A 19,940-nucleotide genomic window follows, 5' to 3' on the forward strand; every position below is an offset into this window, starting at 1 on the left:
ATTATTGGGAAAAAGAACCTATCGATATTTAATTAATCGAAACATGTTGCCCATCCATAATTCCGTGATAATGCTGCGAGTAGTGTCTAAGTAGTAAGTAGTACTCACTACGCTCTGCAGTGTATAAATTAGTATTTGTCACGCTAGTATTTCTAAGCAAAAAGGTTTCTCAAACAACAGTAAGGTATTGTATGTACTTAAATACATATTAATTTTAGAAAAGAATTCTGTGCTTTTAATTTTTATTATTATAGAAGATAGTGTGCACTTATGAAAGATAGTATGAGTTTGTCTGTTGTTTACGATATACATAATTCAGAAAATAATCATGGCTACCATCACCGCCAATAAAGCGAATATCTGCCGCTGTATTTTCTCGCTGTATCGTACAAGGTCTATCGTAGGTTTATGGTTACTAAAAATTAAAAATTAAAAAAAAATTAATAAAAAAATTAGAAAAAGTTGGAAAAAATTTAGAATACAGAAGACAAGAAAAATAGAAATTAAACATCTATGCCAGATTACACCTTGAACGATAGCCGTTCTGATTTATACCAGGCTTGGAATTTAACCGCTCTTTTCGGCCAATTTTCAAATGCTACGCCTTTCTCTCGCCGCGCCTCGCGACGACCATCATCTTTGTGACACCTCAGGCGCGTGCCATATTTGTATTAATAGCTTTCCACATCATCCATGGAGCACGGTTCATGTGGTACACGTCTGAGGTGTCACAAAGAATATGCTCGTCGTGCGGATCAAGACGGGAAAAAGAGGGCGGGCGTCTGAAAATCGGCCGAAGAGTGGTTAATTTCCAAGTTTGACTTATACTATGTGTAAAAAATTATATCAACAATTCTATAAGATATTGAATATTGAATTTAAAAATTGCTCATACTCCGGAAGCCCTTGCAAGTTCTAAATAATTCTCATAAATCATTGGAGAAAAGCTCAAATGCGACTAGATATTAATCATTTTAAACGATAATAAATTAGAGAAAAAAGGACCATTCTCTGGTTACGTAATTCGCAAAGTTTGAGCTTAGGTTTAAAGTCCGATCAGTATGAATCACTGATTAATTATCGCTCGCTTATCGTTGATGATCATCACATCGGAACTATATACCAAGTTTCTATCGCAATAGTATCCGATTGCCCGAAAGATACAAAAAAATCATTAATAAAAACAATTATTAAGAAAAAAAAACAGTTAATTTTCAAATTTCAAATTTTAAGCTTTCTATTTGCCATTTTCCATTATTTGTACCATAACAAAATTACTTAAAATAACCTTTTTCTATTGTTTTCTTTTAGTTATTCAGGTATGTGTAATTTGCGGTGTAGATCACCGGTGACCCCCATGGCGTTCAACGTGTTAAGCGTTTAATGTATTTTGCGACATCCTGGAACCAGGAACGTTTTTTTCGAGTGTGCAGTAAAAGTGTAGAGTATAATGATCAACAGTGTTGATCATCAACAATGTGATCAACGATGATCGCCTTCCGGCGGCCGGCAACACTGTAGCGCTCGTTGTATCTCCAAAGTTTTTAATAAGACACTCTATAGATAGTCAGGTTGGAACCCCCACTGCGTCAACGGTTGTTCGACACTTGACGATACCAGCTACTACATACAGCGAAGACGGTTGTGTTAGTTACGTCTGTTTAGGAAAAATTCTACAGGGTGATCCTCTCGCTAGTGGACTCAAAGGAAGTGCCGCCACAATGTAGCATGAATGGACCTAAGCCGTTTTCTCGACGGGGGTGCATGTTTCGATGACAGAAAAGGGGGATATACAGGGTGATTCCCTCGGCGCGCAACACAATAGCCGCCCCGCACAATGGAACCCTGCTATGTATGCGGGTAAAAAGACCCAGGGGCCATATCGCCGGACCCAAAACTGCTCTGTGTATGTTTATAGCTGAGACGAAGACAAGAAACGGAATAGCAGGGGTTCCATTGTGCGGTATGTCTATTGTGTTGCGCGCCGAGAGAATCACCCTGTAGTTCCGAATAGCCCTGGCGGAGAGGGGGGGGGCCCAAATATAGAGCGGTATCCATATCAGACCAGTAGTTTCGGAGATATTAATTAAAAACTTTCGCAGAATACATAGAATTCTGCCTATACAGACATGACTAACACAACCATCCCCGCTGTAGAAATCGTGGTCGTCGAGTGTCAAGTAGCCGATGACACAGTAGATGGTCACTCATTCAGTTGCAATCATTGCACCATTTTTTAAAGTAATTATTCTTGTGGTTTAGGCCGGCACTCCTGCCACGGAGAATATAACCTAACCTAGCCTACTACGGTTTGATATTCGTAGACGAACAAAGTGTTACCTTCTGTTTGTATATGTATAACTGGCAAATTCGTCTTACATATGCCTTACATTATTGGGTAAAATTCTGTATAAAGTTGTTTGCGAATATTTCGACAGCTTGTTACTTCCATTAAAAACAAAAATCATATTTGTATTCAGCATATCAAAACGAGTAAAACGACAAGATTAATGTAAACGTAAACCACAGTTTACAAAATAATGCGCTTTATACATATAGGACACCCTGTAGATACCCAAGTCGAGACCCCCTACTGTGTCATCGGCTGCTTGACGCTTGACGACCACGGTTTCTACAGCGGGGATGGTTATGTTAGTCACGTCTGTATAGGCAAAATTCTATGTATTCTGCGAAAGTTTTTAATTAATATCTCCGGAACTACTGGTCTGATGTGGATACTGTTACGCGGCATGGCAGCTTTCACAGTTTATTGCACTAATTCAGAAACACGATCAGTCATATTTAACATGACTTTTAAAAACTACCATAAGCTGGCCGGAGTGGTAGTTCATCCCGTATTAAAGAAATTACCACCCAGGGCTTAGAAGGTTCCAAACCATAAACTCAGAACATTCATTTCCACTGCCTAAACAAAAGGCCCAAACCTTCTTCTCTTTCGGGTCTTAGACGGACCCTGTGTGATGCACGTGTCTGCGCAGTCCAGTTGTCGGTTCCAGGCACCAACGGTCACCTTGACCATAAAAGCATTCATTCATTTATTGCCTGGGGTACAACCGATCCTTCCAAACCAAATGGCTCCCATGTGCATCGCGGCTGTTGGGTTCGGCTGGTTCGCTGCAGCTCCTAACTGACCGTTCTTGAGACCCGGGAAAGGGAAAATAGAAACTAGAGACAAAACATCAAACGCAGCACACTTATTGTCGATCTTCCGACCAGATCACTTCGTTCGTATTCTAAAGTCTCCGTTGAGACTCCGATCAGTTTGCTTCATAAGCATTCTTTAAATCACATATACGAACAACTGTTAACACTTGAGTCAGAGTAACTCATCAAATCATTAAGTCTTTGTGCAAGTATCAAATACATCTAAACATCACAATCATTCTATAATTAATTACAACCCTAATACGCTCTGTCTCTTTAACCGGTAGCAGGGTAGTACGCGGTTCGTGGCGTCGCGTCGCGTCGGTCAAACCGTAGCGAGGACTTACGACCTTCGTTGACGCGGATCGAATCGAAACCGCTAATCTCGTCGCAGACGCGTACTTGAAGAAACAGATACCGTTTTATATTTGGGGTTTTCTCCCTCCCCCTTTCCCCCCTCCAAAGCCCATGTCGATCGGCCACCGGGGCTATTCGGAACTAAAGCCGAAAAGGGCTTGTACCAAAAGTTTTTAATTAATATCTCGGAAACTGATAGGAAGCCGAAGATACCACTTTATATTTAGGGCTCCCTCCCCCTCTCCCTCCCCCTCATCTTGATCGGCGGCCAGGGACATTTGGAACTTTATCCACAATTTTTTTTATTTAACGGAATTGATATACCAAATGTACGGCAAAGTTGAAGGGGATGTCAAGAGAATGCTAGAAAAATTTTGTTGTTCGAAAAATTCCAAGTATTGATCGACTTGTAAGATCTTTGTAAGACCTTTGTAAGATCTATCTTACAGACTTGTTTACGCTTGTATCATTTATTTAATTTCTTATGCTATTATTCCGACTTATCACTTCCGCAGTGCCCTCTCTGAATTCATTTTCTGTTTCGTTTGGTTTCGTACCACTGTGTCAGCAGTCTTTCTGCGTTACGATATTTTGTCATTATTATTGTATGTTATACACTGTTACGAACCGGAAGGGGCAACTGCGTAGTCAGGACTATCTTTAGGTTATGGAGTTTGTTAGTTGGCTTTACCAGTGTTGTTAGTCACTTGTAACATAAAAATGACTTTAAGTCGTACAAAAAAATTGTCAAAGATCACCTTTTTTTTCATCTGCTAAAGACTTTAGGCTAACGTAGGGAGCTTCGGGAGGTTGGTTATCGTGGACGAATCTACGTATGGCTAACTTAGGGAGTCGCAGGAAATGTTACTAATAGGCCTCGTAACTTGAATTATCGGTGCACCTCGAGAGGTAAAGCTACACTAAGCCTTAGTAGGTTCTCTGGACAGATTATTACAATTGCACAACAGTATATAAATTACAAAAGATCTAGATGTATTCTCTTGTGCCGAGACCTTAAAATTGTTGCGTGTAATTTGTCGCGGTATTGAATGAACGATACCAGATTTACAACCTTATCAAGAGAAAAAGCGAATTGAGTTAAAGTGTTGATTTTCGATTCCGCGAAGCAAGAATCAAATCCTTCTCGGTTTTAACGAACGCGAACAAACAGAGAACGGAGTACAACGGTAAAATAATGTCTCACTAGTCTCGCAGCAGTCTAACGTACTGTATGATTTAGTGGAGCTCGAAGGGGATTTGAATACCTTATCTTGCAGAGTTTCCTCGTTAAAGAGATTTTCCGTAAGCGAACCGTACCTACTGACGCGTACCGAATTCTTTCTAGTTTCTAACTATACATATAGACCCGAGGTGCTTTCGCCGTCACCCTTTTTATACCCAAAAATTAAAGTAAGAAGATTGATGGGGACGTACGTTACGCGGTTCCGCGAGATACATCCTTGCTTCGCGTTGGTCTCGAATATTCTAGAAAACTAGTTGAATGTATGCATCCAACTCCATATAAGGACATTTTTGAAGACGAGAACGATAATTGATTAATTTTAATAATTATTGATAATTTAATAATATAATTATTAATAATATTATATATACATATATTTACTGTTGTATATTTCATACCACAGAAGTTCATTACAATTTAAATTCATTGGTGACTCCAAATTGAAACATGAATGCTGATTCTGTAAGTATAATATACAAAAGTATATATAGTCTAAGACAATTCATTTAATATCAAACATTGTAAATCACAAAAAATGTATATTTTGTAGAATGCGCGACTACGCCAATTACAATTAGAAGCAGAGGAACTCACCATGTATGCAATGCGGATACCTCCATGCACCTACGAAGAACGCGTGTATTCATCGCAACCATCAAAATTTGCGGTATCGTACACAATAAATCCTAATATAAGAAAAATGCCGCAGGAAAGGAAAACTGAAGATCCTGACTTATATTTACTGGAATCATCAACATCTGCGGCATGGTTACCAGCAAATACTAATATAAAAAAAATGCATCAGCAAAGAAAAACTGAAGATGCAATAAGCAAAGGTAGATTTTCATGATATATTATTCTTTTCTTATAAACACACTTTTTAACTATATTTTATTTATAGAAAAAGAACTTTCGTGCAGGAGAAGAACGAAAGTACTATCATATTTTATTTGTAAAGCGATGATGCCTTTATCAATAGTGGAAAACAAAGCATTTCAGCGATTTGTAAAAGACCTAGATCCTGCTTATAAATGTCCGTCACGCGATACCTTAAAAACAGAAATAATAGATCAATATAATAGTTTATCTCAAAATTTAAAAGAAAAATTAAAAAACAGACAAAATCTTACTATTACTCTTAATGTTTGGTCAAATACCTCGCAAACAAACAAATTTTTAGGTATAACAGTTCATTACGTAGACAACAGTAACTTAGAATCTATAGTATTGGATTTTATAAAAATACCACCATCGCAAATAAAAAAATCAAATATAGTAGAAGGTGTAGAGAACACGTTAAAGGTAAATTCTTTTATTTCATTACTTCCATTCTTGAAATGATATTTTTTTTTTTAGACTTATCTTCAAAATTGGAGTATCGAAGATAATCAAATAGTAGCTGTAATAACAGACAATGCAGTAAATATATCGATAGAAACCAAAAACTATTATATTTCCTGTTTTGCTCAAACAGTGGAATCGATTGCGGTAAATTTAATAAATAAAACAGAGAACTTTTTTAAAATAATTCGTTCAAATGTAAAAAGGGCCATAGAAGACTCAAAACTTAGTAATGCGTTAAGGAAAATGCTGGATAAGAGGGCGATTAGAAGAGATTGCCAGAAAACACTAGTCTTAGGTAAAATGAGATTTTTAACAGCAGGTTAATTCAGGAATTAATTAAAATAATTTTTAGACAATCCTGAGAAATGGAATTCAACACTTCACATGGTTGAAACGTATCTCGAACTTTCACCTTTCCTAAATGATAAAGCAGAGTTCAAGTTGGATTCGACTGAAATGGAAATTTTAAAAGAGGCAGTTGTGATATTACGTTTTGTGAAAGAATTAACAGATGAACTATCACCAGATCACCATGTAACAATTAGCGAAATGATACCATTGATTAGTTGCTTTCAGTCAAGTCTGAACGAATTAGAACTAAAAACAAACTTCGGTAAAAAATCAAAATCGATCTTAAGCAAAGAAATGAAAAAGTTTGAGAAGAAAGAGGAAAGTTTGTTGTGTGCACAAGCTACATTACTGGATCCCAGATTTAAAACAATTTATTTCACGGATGGATTTCTTCCGCTATTAGAAAAAGCTAAGAGGTGCATTATAACAGAAACAACAAAACATACTACAACTCCACAAAATAATTCAGATGATTCAGATGATTCATATAATGTAGATAACGAAAGCGATTTACCGAAAGGTATATGGAAAGAGCATGCAAAAAGAATCTATAAAAGGACGAAAACATCACACTATGATGACGCTACAATTAACGAAGAACTATCAAAGTATTTAATTTCAAAAATAGAAAAAGGTTCTTAAGTATTTCGCTTACATATTATGCTATCTCTACACTCTACACGTTGGATCAACTAGACCAAGTTTCCAACGTGAACCAATGAGTCCGATGGCCAACGTATCTGAATATTGCTATCCACACGTTTGCTGACATTTGCTTATCAATCAGTGATTATGGTAAAAACTGAGCTTATAAAACGAACATCAACACGAAGGGGAGCGGTAGCCAATGTTAGCGTGCATAGGCCAATCCTGACAAATTACATATGTATCTATACCGCAGTTCATCAGAGTCCATAATTGCGAAAAGACCAGTTTTCGTTCTTCGCGCATCTCCAGTGCGCATCTTCGCCCTGATTGGCGATACTCTCAAACGAAGTGGAAAGCGATTAGCAGAGAGCTTGCTGCGTTCCCCCACCATCTTCCAACCTACGCGTCGCAGTTATGGACTCTGTTGAACTGCGGTATACACAGATGGTTGGCGTTGCTATACATTCGAGCACATTGACCCAACGTGTAGAGGTAGCATTACATATCTCACTGTTTTTCTTTTGATATAGGATATATGACGCTTTTTCTTTTCTTTCCTTTAGATCGTAAGCAAAATCCGTTTAAGGTGTGGGAAGAAAACAAATTTTTATATCCGAATTTATATACTTTGGCTCAAAAGTTTCTTTCCCCTGTAGTTACGGTGTTGCCAACGGAAAAACTGTTTTCGAAAACTGCTACGATAATAATGGAAGAAACAAACTTGTCAAATACTCTATTGAGTAAATTAATATTTCTACATAATTTACCTGAAAAATATTGGGATCATGAACAAGACATTGAATGTATTGATATTTAAAACCTGAACATAATACTTCAATGGAATTTATTTGCCACACAAGTTTTGCCCTGAGACGATTATAGAATTTTCGGACACTGATGACCCTTCTGAGAAAACAAATTTCAGTCATCCAACGCGGCAGTCAATGTGTTAAAAACTATGAGTGACATAAACAGTGATGTTTTATTACCAATATATCTACGATCATCGATGTTAATAGGCCGAGGGGAATTATGTATATCGATACATCGATGTATTATCTCGATTAGGAATGGAGTGTAAAATCACTAACAGTGATTCATCACTAGACTACGGAAGTTTATGCAAATGCATATTTTAGAAAAATGGATGGCTGTAGTTCCGAATACGACCAGTCGCCGATCAAGATGAAATTTGGAGGGTTGGTTGGGAGCGGGTAGACGACCCCAAATATAAAGTGGTATCTTCGGCTTCTTATTAGTTTCCAAGATATTAATTAAAAACTTTCGTACAATACATAGAATTTTTCCCGTACAGACGCAACTAACACTACCGTCTTCGCTGTAGCAATCGTCATCGTCAAGTGTCGAACAGCCGTTCACACCATAGCGATATCGTCTTCTGTTTCTATAGGGTGACCCATGTAAAATCCATTTTTTTTTTCTTAACTTTTTGTAACTTTTTTCTTTCCTTGTCGTAAGTTACCGTAACTTACCATTTATATGTAGGTTAGGTTAAGATAGGCCAGGTTAAATAAATTCGCGGCTGGCAATGCTGCAACAATCGTCGTATCTTCATAGTTTTAAATAGGACACCCTATGGATAGTCAGGTTGGAATAACGATGACAGCTACTACAGCGAAGACGGTTGTGTTAGTTACGTCTGTATAGGAAAAATTCTACAGGGTGATTCTTTCGCTATTTTACTCAAAGGAAGTGCCGCCACACCAGTATGAATGGACCCAAGTCCTTTCCTGTTATCGAAATCTTTTCATGTACATAGCTACAGTATACACCTCCGTCGAGAAAATGGCTTGAGACCGTTCATACTACATTGTGGCGGCACTTCCTTTGAGTAAAGTAGCGGAAGAATGACCCTGTATGTATTGTACAGAAAGTTTTTAATTAATATCTCGAAAACTAATAGGAAGCTGAAGTTAGTATTTCTGGCTGTAGTTCCGAATGTCCCCGGTCGCGGATCGACATGAAATTTGAAGGGTCGTCTACCTGCTCCCAACCAACCCTCCAAATTTCATGTCGATCTGCGAACGGTGAGATTTGGAACTTTATCCGTCATTTTTGTTGTTTAATAAAACAATTTATCAATGAAAAGAATTGTTACAAATCAATGTAATAAGGACTGTAACATTTATCAAGATCGCAGCTGTTTATAGATATCATGAAATTGAAGTATTAATTAAATATTATCCACAAATCTATGAATATAATATTTATTACCTTTAAAATATTCGATTTACAGGCATTTTTAAAAAAGTGGTTAAAGCAGGTAATTTACCATTACATGTATTTAAAGTATACAACATGATACAATTATGTAATATTTTATGACAATTATGTACAATTTTGCATTCGTTGCGTCGAAAAATTAAACATTATTCATAATAAATGCAGCATCCTTTCTCCTTTCCGTTGATCGAGTTACCCAAAGTAAATTGCTTTGCTGAAACAAAAAAAGAAGTATTGACTTCAATAAATGCATAACAGGTTCTCTGTTAATATTGACTAAATTATGTAATAAATATACAGGGCGATAACTTTGAAACGTAACAGGTGGAATATCTCATAAACAACACATTGTAGAAAACAATGTTTCGTACAAAAGTTGTAGGGTGTCGAGAGGTACACAACATAAAATAATTTTTAACAAAAAATACAACCGACTTCGAAATGCACTAAAAAGTATGAAATAATTTCTACTTCATTTATACAAATACCCAACAGCTATTAATAAAACCTATTTACTCGTTAAATAGTATACTAAATACATTTCAACCTTTTCGGAGGCGGCGCAAAATTAAAAACTTTTCTTATACTAGAAAGATTCAAGCGTCGATAACCTATCAAATCATTATTGACAGCATCGTATATTCGGGTATTTTTAATTTTGCGCCGCCTCCGAAAAGGTTGAAATGTATTTAGTATACTATTTAACGAGTAAATAGGTTTTATTAATAGCTGTTGGGTATTTGTATAAATGAAGTAGAAATTATTTCATACTTTTTAGTGCATTTCGAAGTCGGTTGTATTTTTTGTTAAAAATTATTTTATTTCACACTTTTTAGTGGAACGAGCGGTATTTGTAGGATGCCGTAAGGTGGTTTACCGTTCTTATTGGTTAATTGCAACAACGATAGTTTTTAGTGATAACAAGTTCCATACAAGTTATAACAATAGTTATTAACAATAACAAATTGCATAAATTTTTGCAAGTGAGATATCGCGGAAATGTGAAAGGTTTCATCGCAATCGGTTCATGCCTTGGAAAGTATACATGTATACAAGAAACAGTAGAGAATCGGCGACTGCATGTTGACTCATACACTGGTAAAGACACGTAGGCATACGTAGAATTCAATGTAGTAGTAACAATAGTTTTTTACGAATATCTCGGAAACTAAAACTTTCCGTTAATTATGCATAATGAAAAAGTTGTTCAGAATCATTTCCCCGACAACATATTAAAAGTTCATTGAAATCGTCCAATTTTGACATTAAAAACTTCCTGTATTTTACAATAACAATGAAAAAATGAAAAATTTTTTTTCAATGGGACCAACCGGAAGACATACCCTACAAGATGTAAAAGGTTTCGTTCCGATTGGTACACTCATCTCGGAGTAATCGGTGAACACACACAAAAAAAAAAAAAAAAAAAAAAAAAAAAAAAAAACATACATACTGATCGAATTGAGTAACCTCCTCCTTTTCGAAGTCGGTTAAAAAATAATATTCATGTGACCTTGAGCACCGGTTTCAGCGTCAAGGTGAGGCGCGAATGAACTTTTTAAAATAAGATACGCACTTTTTATTATAATATCTTATTCCACTAATTAATTTGAACAAGTTTTATTGAAAATATTTTTTTATTTATCTAATATCTTTTGAGATATTAAAAAAAAACTTGGGAACTTGGAAACATGATTTTCTACGTAAAAATTCCGTGTTTTTGAGATTCTATTAATAAAGTATTTTTTCTTTTCTGAGTCTTTTCAGTTTTTGATTTTCAATTGTATTGTAGTCAATTAGGGAAACACATAACATGTGTTTGAAATGTCTAAATTGTATCGCGAACGCCAATTCACGAAATTTTATACTCAAGAAAGAAGGTGGTTACACTAGCGCGACTTATGTAATCATTATAATGATTGTTACAACATGTGATTCGATAAGTGCCGAAGTGATAAGAAATACTACTCAATCCATGATAATTAGATTGTAGCATTGCATTGATACCAATGGCAATCACTTTAAACACCTTCTGTAAATGTAAGTTTATTTTGTCTTTTTTGTCATAAATGACCTTTGTTGACCTGTGAAGACCTTAATTTTGCACTTTATTAAATTCGTCTCAACAGCCGCTATCAGAGAACAAGTACCAAAACATAGAATTCTAAAAAAAAACAAAGGTGATCTTCGTATCTCTAAAGCGACTCCACCTAGCAACAAAAGATTCCATGCAACTTTCGTTTTGAAAATTTTCCTGCTACTATCATACTTTCAAAGTTATTCTAGGTAGCAATGGTTAGCCTATATACAAACAGAAGCACTTCATAAACACTTATTGTTTACGACCCAATCTTAGTTATTCTAAGAACAGCCAACAGGGTCGACAGTTGCTTCAAGGCATTTAAATTTGTTCAGTTTTCGACGTTTTGATAGCAAATTGAGGTTCGTAAACAGCAGAGTATCCGTCCGCAAAAATTGCCAACTCGAGGATTTGGGCCCCAAGAGCTATTCAAAAGTTACAAATCAGTTGTTTTTGAGTCACTTCTAATGCAATTATACATATACATATGTGGTACCGCAGCAGGCGCTACCGATTAGTAACCAGTTAGTAATGCGACACTAGTCCATTCCGAATGGCTCGGCTTCTCAATCGCATAGTGACTACGGTTAGCTGTTTCTTGTTGACATTCGTGCGGTATTTTTGGCTGTAGTTCCGAATGTCCCCGTTCGCGGATCGACATGAAATTTGAAGGGTTGGTTGGGAGCAGGTAGACGACTCCAAATATAAAGTGGTGTCTTCAGCTTCCTATTAGTTTCCGAGATATTAATTAAAAACTTTCGGTACAATACATAGATTTTTGCTTATACAGACGTAACCAACACAGCCATTTTCGCTGTAGCAACCGTCAGCGCCAAGTGTCGAACAGCCGTTGACACCATAGCGATATCGGCTTCCATTTCAATAGGGTGTTCCATGTAAAATCCATTTTTTTAATTACATTACGTTATACTTTATATTTTATTACTAATTCTCAAGAAATTAAACACATTTGATTTATATGTAGGTTAGGTTAGGCCAGATAAATTTCTAAAGTCCTAAAACTTTGAATAGGACACCCTATAGATAGTCAGATTTGAACCCCCGCTGCGTCAACGGCTGTTCGACACTTGACGATGTCAGCTTACTACAGCGAAGACGGTTGTAGTAAATTTCATCTTGATCGGCGACTGGGGACATTCAGAACTTTATCCGTATTTTTATTACATAAAATATTCATATTTTTTATAACATATTTAAGTGAAACTTCCGAAAGGCCCCATCACCCTAGGACAGCCAAACTTCGGATTTATAGTAATTGAGGGACGAGAAATCGAATGAGACCATTTTCAGAACTGGCAAATAAACCGTTCTCGAGATAGACAGGGTATTCTAAAAGTGCGGAAACCCCCTATTACCTCGATAAGAACGCATTTTCACGGAAAATGACTAACTTAACCTAGGTTAGGGTTAGCGTTGGGGTTAGGTTAGGGTTAGGGGTAGGTTAGTCATTTTGCGTGGAAATGCGTTCTTATCAAGATAATAGGGGGTTTCCGCACTTTTAGAATACCCTATATAACTCGAGAACGGCTTATTTGCCAGTTCTGAAAATGGTCTCATTGGATTTCTCGTCCCTCAATTACTGTAAATCCGAAGTTTGGTTGTCCTGTGGTGATGGGGCCTTTCAGAAGTATACCCGCGATTGCGCAGCCCCACTACCTCACAGTCTGATTTTCAGGCCGAATGTAAGTATATTTCATACAGAGTATTCGAAAAGTGTTGAACCTTCCTATTATCTCGAAAAGAACGCACTTTTGCGCAAAATGACTTACCTAACCCTAACCTTAACCCTAACCCTAAGAACGGTTTATTTGCCAGTTCTGAAAATGGTCTCATTCGATTTCTCGTCCCTCAATTACTATAAATCCGAAGTTTGGTTGTCCTGGGGTGATGGGGCCTTTCGGAAGTTTCCCCAAGTGAAATATTTCTTCTGACGGATTAGCAAGGTTTGATCATCAAATTTGTTGGAGAAGTGGAAAAGCGGTCGATTCTGTATGATGAACCAAACATTCTTTTTTTCTGTTTCCTTTTCTTCTATCATAATAGTACACTACCATATTTTCTTCGTCACTAGAGTCACTATTTGATATAATTTTACTTCCTTGCACGGTAGATCATACTTAACAGAATCAACTTTTGTTACTATTGACTAGCTGCGTGTATGGAATAGACTCTCTAACCAGTAAGTAATTACTGTGATTTCAGTCACTAACCAATTACGTTTCTGTTTAGTAGCTTCATGTGCGGACGGCCTAAGGATCACGGTTATGGAAAATTCGCCGACCTTGTCAAAGTGCCGCTCACCGACCAAGTCCGCGTGCTACCATTCATTCCTTACGCCTTACGCCTTACACCAAACGTAATAACTTTTTAACTAGCAACAGGCAATGGCTTTAACATTTTGAAGATTGTTCAGGAGAACGTATTCCGTTTTAAAGGGTGTTGACGTACAAATGAACGGAGTTGTATGTACATGCAATCATTTTCCTAAAGTTTCAAATAGTGTCAATTGCAAACCAAGTCATGAAAGCTTCGAAATCCTGATAAATAATTAACCTTTAACAATAAAAGTTTAATTGATAAATTAAATCAGTTAAATTTAACTTTATCATAGAATATTACACATACTATACACAGCTTCATCAGGACTTCACATAAGTTCGTGGACAATTTATTGAAGTCACAGATAAGAAAACTCGACTGTATTACTTTTTAGCATTTACAAAATAACAATATTTTTGCATCATACAACACGTAACAGTATGTATAGGTTTTCGTATTATAGGAAGGTTATCTATATTAATATAATTACAAAAAATTCTTTAATTTTGTCCTTTTCCTTTCATATGTAACCTAATATGAATTTAGTCTATTACTTTTTACGTTAAAGTAATAATAAAGCATGAAAAAAGTAGGATATATACCTGAAAATAATCTTCAATTTCTTCAAGTGTACGATTGTTTGTTTCCGGAAGTGCAACGTAGATGAATGCTCCTTCCAGAATTGCGGAGATTCCAAAGATTATAAAAATGCCAGCAATGCCCACTGTTTCGCACACCTTTTCCAATAAGAAATAAGAAATTATGACATGTATGTAATTTTATTCGGATGTTTGAACTTGATAGTTTGCAACTTTATAAATATTTATTCTGTATTTCGAAGGAACGGAAAATTTGTCAGTAAACGCAGTTGTACAATTTCTCCATTGATAATTCAGCTGTCGCTAATAGAATTGTTTTTCGAGGGAAGGATCTTAGTGATTGGATGTCTCGTTAATATTCAAATATGATTGAATAAGGCGTAATGGTAAACTATAAAATGAAAGAAAGAAGTAAGTGCGACAGAAGCTATGCGAAAACACACTGACAACTGTTCTGCTCTGCCTAAACAGTTTTAAGTGTCTAGGAACAACATATAGCCCGCTTTATCCGGGCGTTTCAAGGCCTCTCGCATACAGGTTCTATCATTTATCTGGGAACCCGTGTACGCGTGAACTTATGAATGTGGCAACAGCGTAAAGCCGAGTATCCACCGGTATCAAACGCCCGTATCGTATCACCGTTCCGAACCCTTTTGAATAGGCAGGCGTTGCCTCGTTGCATGCAACGGCGTGCTGCGGCTCGGACAACATTTCTTCGTTTCTTGATAGAAACGGTTAGGCAATAGGATTGGGCCACTACAGGCGAAGAGTTTCGTTTTGCTGCGTGGCGTTCCAAGGGAACGGAGGCAACGGACCCATCCGAAAAATTTGTCGATTCTTTGCCATTCAAAGCATAGGTTCGGAGACCACTTGAAACGTAAAAACAACATACCCAGGCGAAGGCCCGAAATGCTATGTCAAGTGGAAACATGACACTTGAGGCACGAGATAATATGATTTGGAATCGAATATATCAGTGAGATAATACTAATACAACGACTGAACTTTGTTATTTTTCATTTTTTTCTTATAAAACTGTTACCAAGATATTTGTGACATTTTTCTGGTTAAAATGATACCAAACACGATATAGTTTGGACAATTACAATAAAGAAACAGCATGCAACAAATCGAAACTTCTCGTCTATAGGAGTTTCTTTCAAGAAACGAAGAACTATCGTCCGAGCCGTAGCACGCCGTGGCATGCAACGAGGCAACGCCTGCCTATTCAAAAGGGTTCGGAACGGTGATACGATACGGGCGTTTGATACCGATGGATACCGGCTTAACGTTTGGCATGATCGGCGATACTCTGGTCCGAGATTCGATTCGGGATATGAATATCTTTGTCCCTCTGCCGATCGCGCTCGAGTTTTGCCGACCCGAGCCGAGCCGAGTCGATTCGGTTCGAAGTTCTACTGCTCGTCGTGCATACTCGTATCCCAAATCGAATCTCGGACCAGAGTTCGGTCGATTACCAACTTAACTCTAGGGATTTTTACATCGCTCCCCACAGCTCTCTACATATGTATGTACAATATCACAGCCGACTCTAGTACTAGTACGCTGAACAACGTGGCAACACCGCTCACGTGACAATCGGGAGTCCTATTTTCAAAAACAGAGTCCTGTGCTCGGAATTGTAATTAACGTCCTTTTAATTAAAAGCTGTAGTAATATACACTATTTTGTATTAATTATGTATAAACAATACATAAACGTTGCAACTATGGCAAGTAGAAGTGATGTGGTAGTATAAAATTGTTATAAATGTGATATATATTTTGTGTACTCTCGAAATAGTTTGGTGTTGTGAAGCATGATATTTAAAATATTTACAGTGGTTTCAAGAAAATTTAGGTGTGAAGCAAAATGATCTTTGGATCAAATTGAAACATTTAAGAATTGATAAACGTGTATATAAGTTAATAAAAACCTTGAAACAAGCGAAATTATTGGAACGAAACCAAAGAGGTTATGTGAAGGCCAGAGAGTAGCCGAGAGTCTGACGATGTTGATTGGCTGGGAGTCCGGGAGGCAGATAGAGTAGGGTGTTGATATATTCAGATCGGACTCCCGCGGTGTGGATGAAGTTCCGAATACGGCCGGTCGCCAATCAAGATGAAATTTTGAGGGGGAGGGGGGAGGGGAGAGGGGACCCCTACAGTAAAACTTGGATATATGCAACAAACATTGGGACCCAGGCGTTGCATATATCCAGTCAAGGTGTCGAATCTCGGGTTACACGCGACGAGCAGCCAAGCGTGAACGTAGAAAAGGACAGACAGTGGTGGAAAGAGAGAGGTCCGATGATCAAAGGAAAGAGCCGAAACGTATCGGTGTGACTAATACTAATTCAACTATAAAACTTTTTTATTTTTGACTTTTTTTTACTGAAACATTTACTAACGCATTGGTGAAATTTTTCTGATTAAAATGATACCAAACACGATATAGTTTGAATTATAATTACTTGCTAAAATTGATGTTAAAAGTTGGCGAAAAGCAAAGGAGGGTTGGAAATGTAAACCGGTTGCGGCGTCGACTCGGGTTTCAAACGTTGCATATATCCAAGCGAGGTGTCGATTCTGGGCATTTAAACGTTGCATATATCCAAGCGAGGTGTCGATTCTGGGCATTTAAACGTTGCAAATATCCAAGCGAGGTGTCGATTCTGGGCATTTAATGTTGCATATATCCAAGCGAGGTGTCGATTCTGCGTCCGTACAAATCGTTTGTACCGTGCCGCGTTACCTATTCTACGTTCGTACACAACATGCGACGTGTTGAACCGGGTATCCACCGGTATCAAACGCTCGTATCGTATCACCGTTCCGAACCCTTTTGAATAGGCAGACGTTGCCTCGTTGCATGCCACGGCGTGCTACGGCTCGGACAATAGTTCTTCGTGTCTTGAAATAAACTCCTATAGGCGAGAAGTTTCGATTTGCTGCATGCTGTTTCTTTAGTGTAATTATCCAAACCATATCGTGTTTAGTATCATTTTAATCAGAAAAACGTCACAAATATCTTGGTAACAGTTTTTTAAGAAAAAAATGAAAAATAACAAAGTTCAGTCGTTGCATTAGTATTATCTCACTGATGTATCCAATTCCAAATCATATTATCTCGTGCCTCAAGTGTCATGTTTCCACTTGACATAGCATTTCGGGCCTTCGCCTGCCTATGTTGTTTTTACGTTTCAAGTGGTTTCCGAACCAATCCTTTGAACGACAAGAAACCGACAATTTTCGGATCGGCCCGTTCCTTCGCCTCCGTATCACAGACCAATAGAACTTTCGATACTCGGCAACGGAAAAATCTCTGGAAAATTAACATTGTCCTTTTTCAATAATCACACAGGTGATTATTAACATTGCTCTTTTATGTACAGCGTAGCACCGAAGATAATTGATCTGTTTAAATATATTTAGACGATAAAATTTGTCTAAATTAAATTAGATTAAATTCATAAATAATTTCATCGCTTTTGAAATGAATCCAATAATACCGCAAGATTTCAAATAAATTGAAACCCAAGTGATGGCACGAAACGCTATGTCAAGTGCCAACGCATGAACCTTTCCTTCGATGCAACAGCAAAGAATCGACAAATTTTTCGGATGGATCCGTTGCCTCCGTTCCTTTGGAACACCACGCAACAAAACGAAACTCCTCGCCTGTAGTAGCCCAGTCCTATTGCCTAACCGTTTATGTCAAGAAACGAAGAAATGTTGTCCGCGCCGCAGCATGCCGTTGCATGCAACGAGGCAACGTCTGCCTATTCAAAAGGGTTCGGAACGGTGATACGATACGAGCGTTTGATACCGGTGGATACCCGGCTTTGCATGTTGCATGTTGCGTGTTTCATGTATCTTTGGTGTACGGCCTGCCTTATACATATGTAGCCAAATCATATCGTGTTTGGTACCATTTTAATCAGAAAAATCTCACAAATGCATTAATAAAAGTTTCATTAAGAAAAAGTTAAAAATAAAAAAGTTTTATCGTTCAATTAGTATTAGTCACACCGATATTACGGTCGGATCATATTACACGGTTTCCTCGCCGAGCGGCTCGGTTCGGCTTAGGGGGATCCCCCCAAGTGGAGGGTATAGCAATGTTGCATATATCCAGGTTTTACTGTATTAGTTTCATCGGCTTCCTATTAGTTTCCGAGATATTAATTAAAAACTTTCGTACAGTACATAGAATTTTTCCTATACAGACGTAACTAACATAACCGTCTTCGCTGTAGTAACCTGGCATCGTCAAGTGTCGAACAGCCGTTGACACAGCGGGGATTCCAACCTGAAAATCTATAGGAAGTCCTATTCAAAACTTTGGAGATACGACAACTGTTGCAGCGTTGCCGCCGCCTTCCGGCGGCCGGAAAATCTGCCCCAACCTAACCTACGTATAAATCAAATGTGTTTAATTCCTTGAGAATTAGTAATAAAATATAAAACATAACGTAATATAACTAAAAAAATGGATTTTACATGGAACACCCTATAGAAACGGAAGCCGATATCGCTATGGTGTGAACGACTGTTCGACACTTGACGATGACGGTTGCTACAGCGAAGAGGGTAGTGTTAGTTGCGTCTGTACGGAAAAATTCTATGTATTGTACGAAAGTTTTTAATTAATATCTCGGAAACTAATAGGAAGCCGAAGATACCACTTTATATTTGGGGTCCCCTCCCCCCTCCCCCCTCCCCACAATAGTTCATCTTGATCGGCGACCGGTCGTATTCGGCACTACAGCCAAAAAGGCTAATAGTACAACTAGAAAATAAAGCGTTGCTTGTATATTTAATTTTTTCATAGAGGTTCATCTATCTCATCTGCTCAAAGCAAAACTCCGTGCATTTTTTGCAATTAATTATAATCAAAATTTAGCCTAAAAAAGTGACCCTTTCCTCCAAAAATTACCCACTAACTTTTTACAGCTTATAAGGTGAAATTAATTATTTAATGATGTATAGTTGCATACGTACCATAGGGAAAACTTTTGTAACTATAAAAATAAACAAATTGAAAAAGAAAAAGTTACAGCCACCACCGATTCCTCGAGCTCTTTGTGGAAGTAGTTCGGCAACCATTAATGCCGGAAGTGTCATCAGACCCAAAGTATTTACACCCACGTATAACAGTAAGCAAATGCCGATAACATAAATCTGAAACATGTTGAAGCAATATAAGTCAAGCTATTAGTTACTACATCATTATTTTAATTTACATTTGTGTCGTCTTTATGAGATGGGAGTTTGAAGTGTTGTTAGTTGGTCACAATTTGAAAACAATAATAAGTTTACAATTCTCACTGCTGTTCAAAATCAGCTTGAAACAGTAAAATTCGGAGAAGTAGTTTTTAATTTTCCAATTTTTCACACATTTCGTGTTCTTACAATCGTGCCTGCATCGTTACCTTGAACAGGATATATTCTATGGATTTTCTCGAATAAAATAATATTAACTCTTATTATAGTATAACCATAAATATTTTAAGAAGGAAACGATTTGCAGATTCAGAGTATCATGTATGTTCACGCGGCTAATAACG

The 19,940-nt window shown here is 37.3% G+C and overlaps 2 protein-coding genes across 6 annotated transcripts in view; one reads left to right on the plus strand and one right to left on the minus strand.

The window, feature by feature from the left end:
* The first annotated feature begins 89 nt into the window (after positions 1-89).
* On the plus strand, positions 90-8,359 carry LOC114880702 (zinc finger BED domain-containing protein 6-like). 3 transcript variants are annotated; one of them, XM_046285949.1, is made up of 7 exons: positions 90-189; positions 5,169-5,227; positions 5,316-5,601; positions 5,667-6,067; positions 6,122-6,404; positions 6,462-7,094; positions 7,672-8,359. In XM_046285949.1, the coding sequence occupies exons 2-7, from the start codon at positions 5,213-5,215 to the stop codon at positions 7,923-7,925; spliced, it is 1,872 nt and encodes a 623-aa protein (XP_046141905.1). In that variant the 5' UTR covers positions 90-189; positions 5,169-5,212; the 3' UTR covers positions 7,926-8,359. The 3 variants fall into 3 exon arrangements, with proteins under 3 accessions (XP_046141905.1, XP_029052819.2, XP_046141904.1); XM_029196986.2 differs by having other exon boundaries at positions 90-184; XM_046285948.1 differs by lacking the exon at positions 90-189 and adding an exon at positions 3,774-4,431.
* A 1,034-nt stretch (positions 8,360-9,393) lies between these two features.
* The window catches only part of LOC114880700 (facilitated trehalose transporter Tret1), a 104,330-nt gene continuing 93,783 nt past the window's right edge, over positions 9,394-19,940 (minus strand). For all 3 annotated transcript variants that reach the window (XM_046285953.1, XM_046285951.1, XM_046285952.1), the window contains 3 exons: positions 19,375-19,554; positions 14,375-14,509; positions 9,394-9,566 (listed from right to left, as the gene is read on the minus strand). In XM_046285953.1, coding sequence (XP_046141909.1) covers positions 9,492-9,566; positions 14,375-14,509; positions 19,375-19,554 — 390 coding nt within the window. In that variant the 3' untranslated portion in view covers positions 9,394-9,491. The remainder of the gene's footprint in view (positions 9,567-14,374; positions 14,510-19,374; positions 19,555-19,940) is intronic.

This window comes from Osmia bicornis, chromosome 5 (genome assembly GCF_907164935.1).
Source record: "Osmia bicornis bicornis chromosome 5, iOsmBic2.1, whole genome shotgun sequence".
NCBI classification, from domain to species: domain Eukaryota; kingdom Metazoa; phylum Arthropoda; class Insecta; order Hymenoptera; family Megachilidae; genus Osmia; species Osmia bicornis.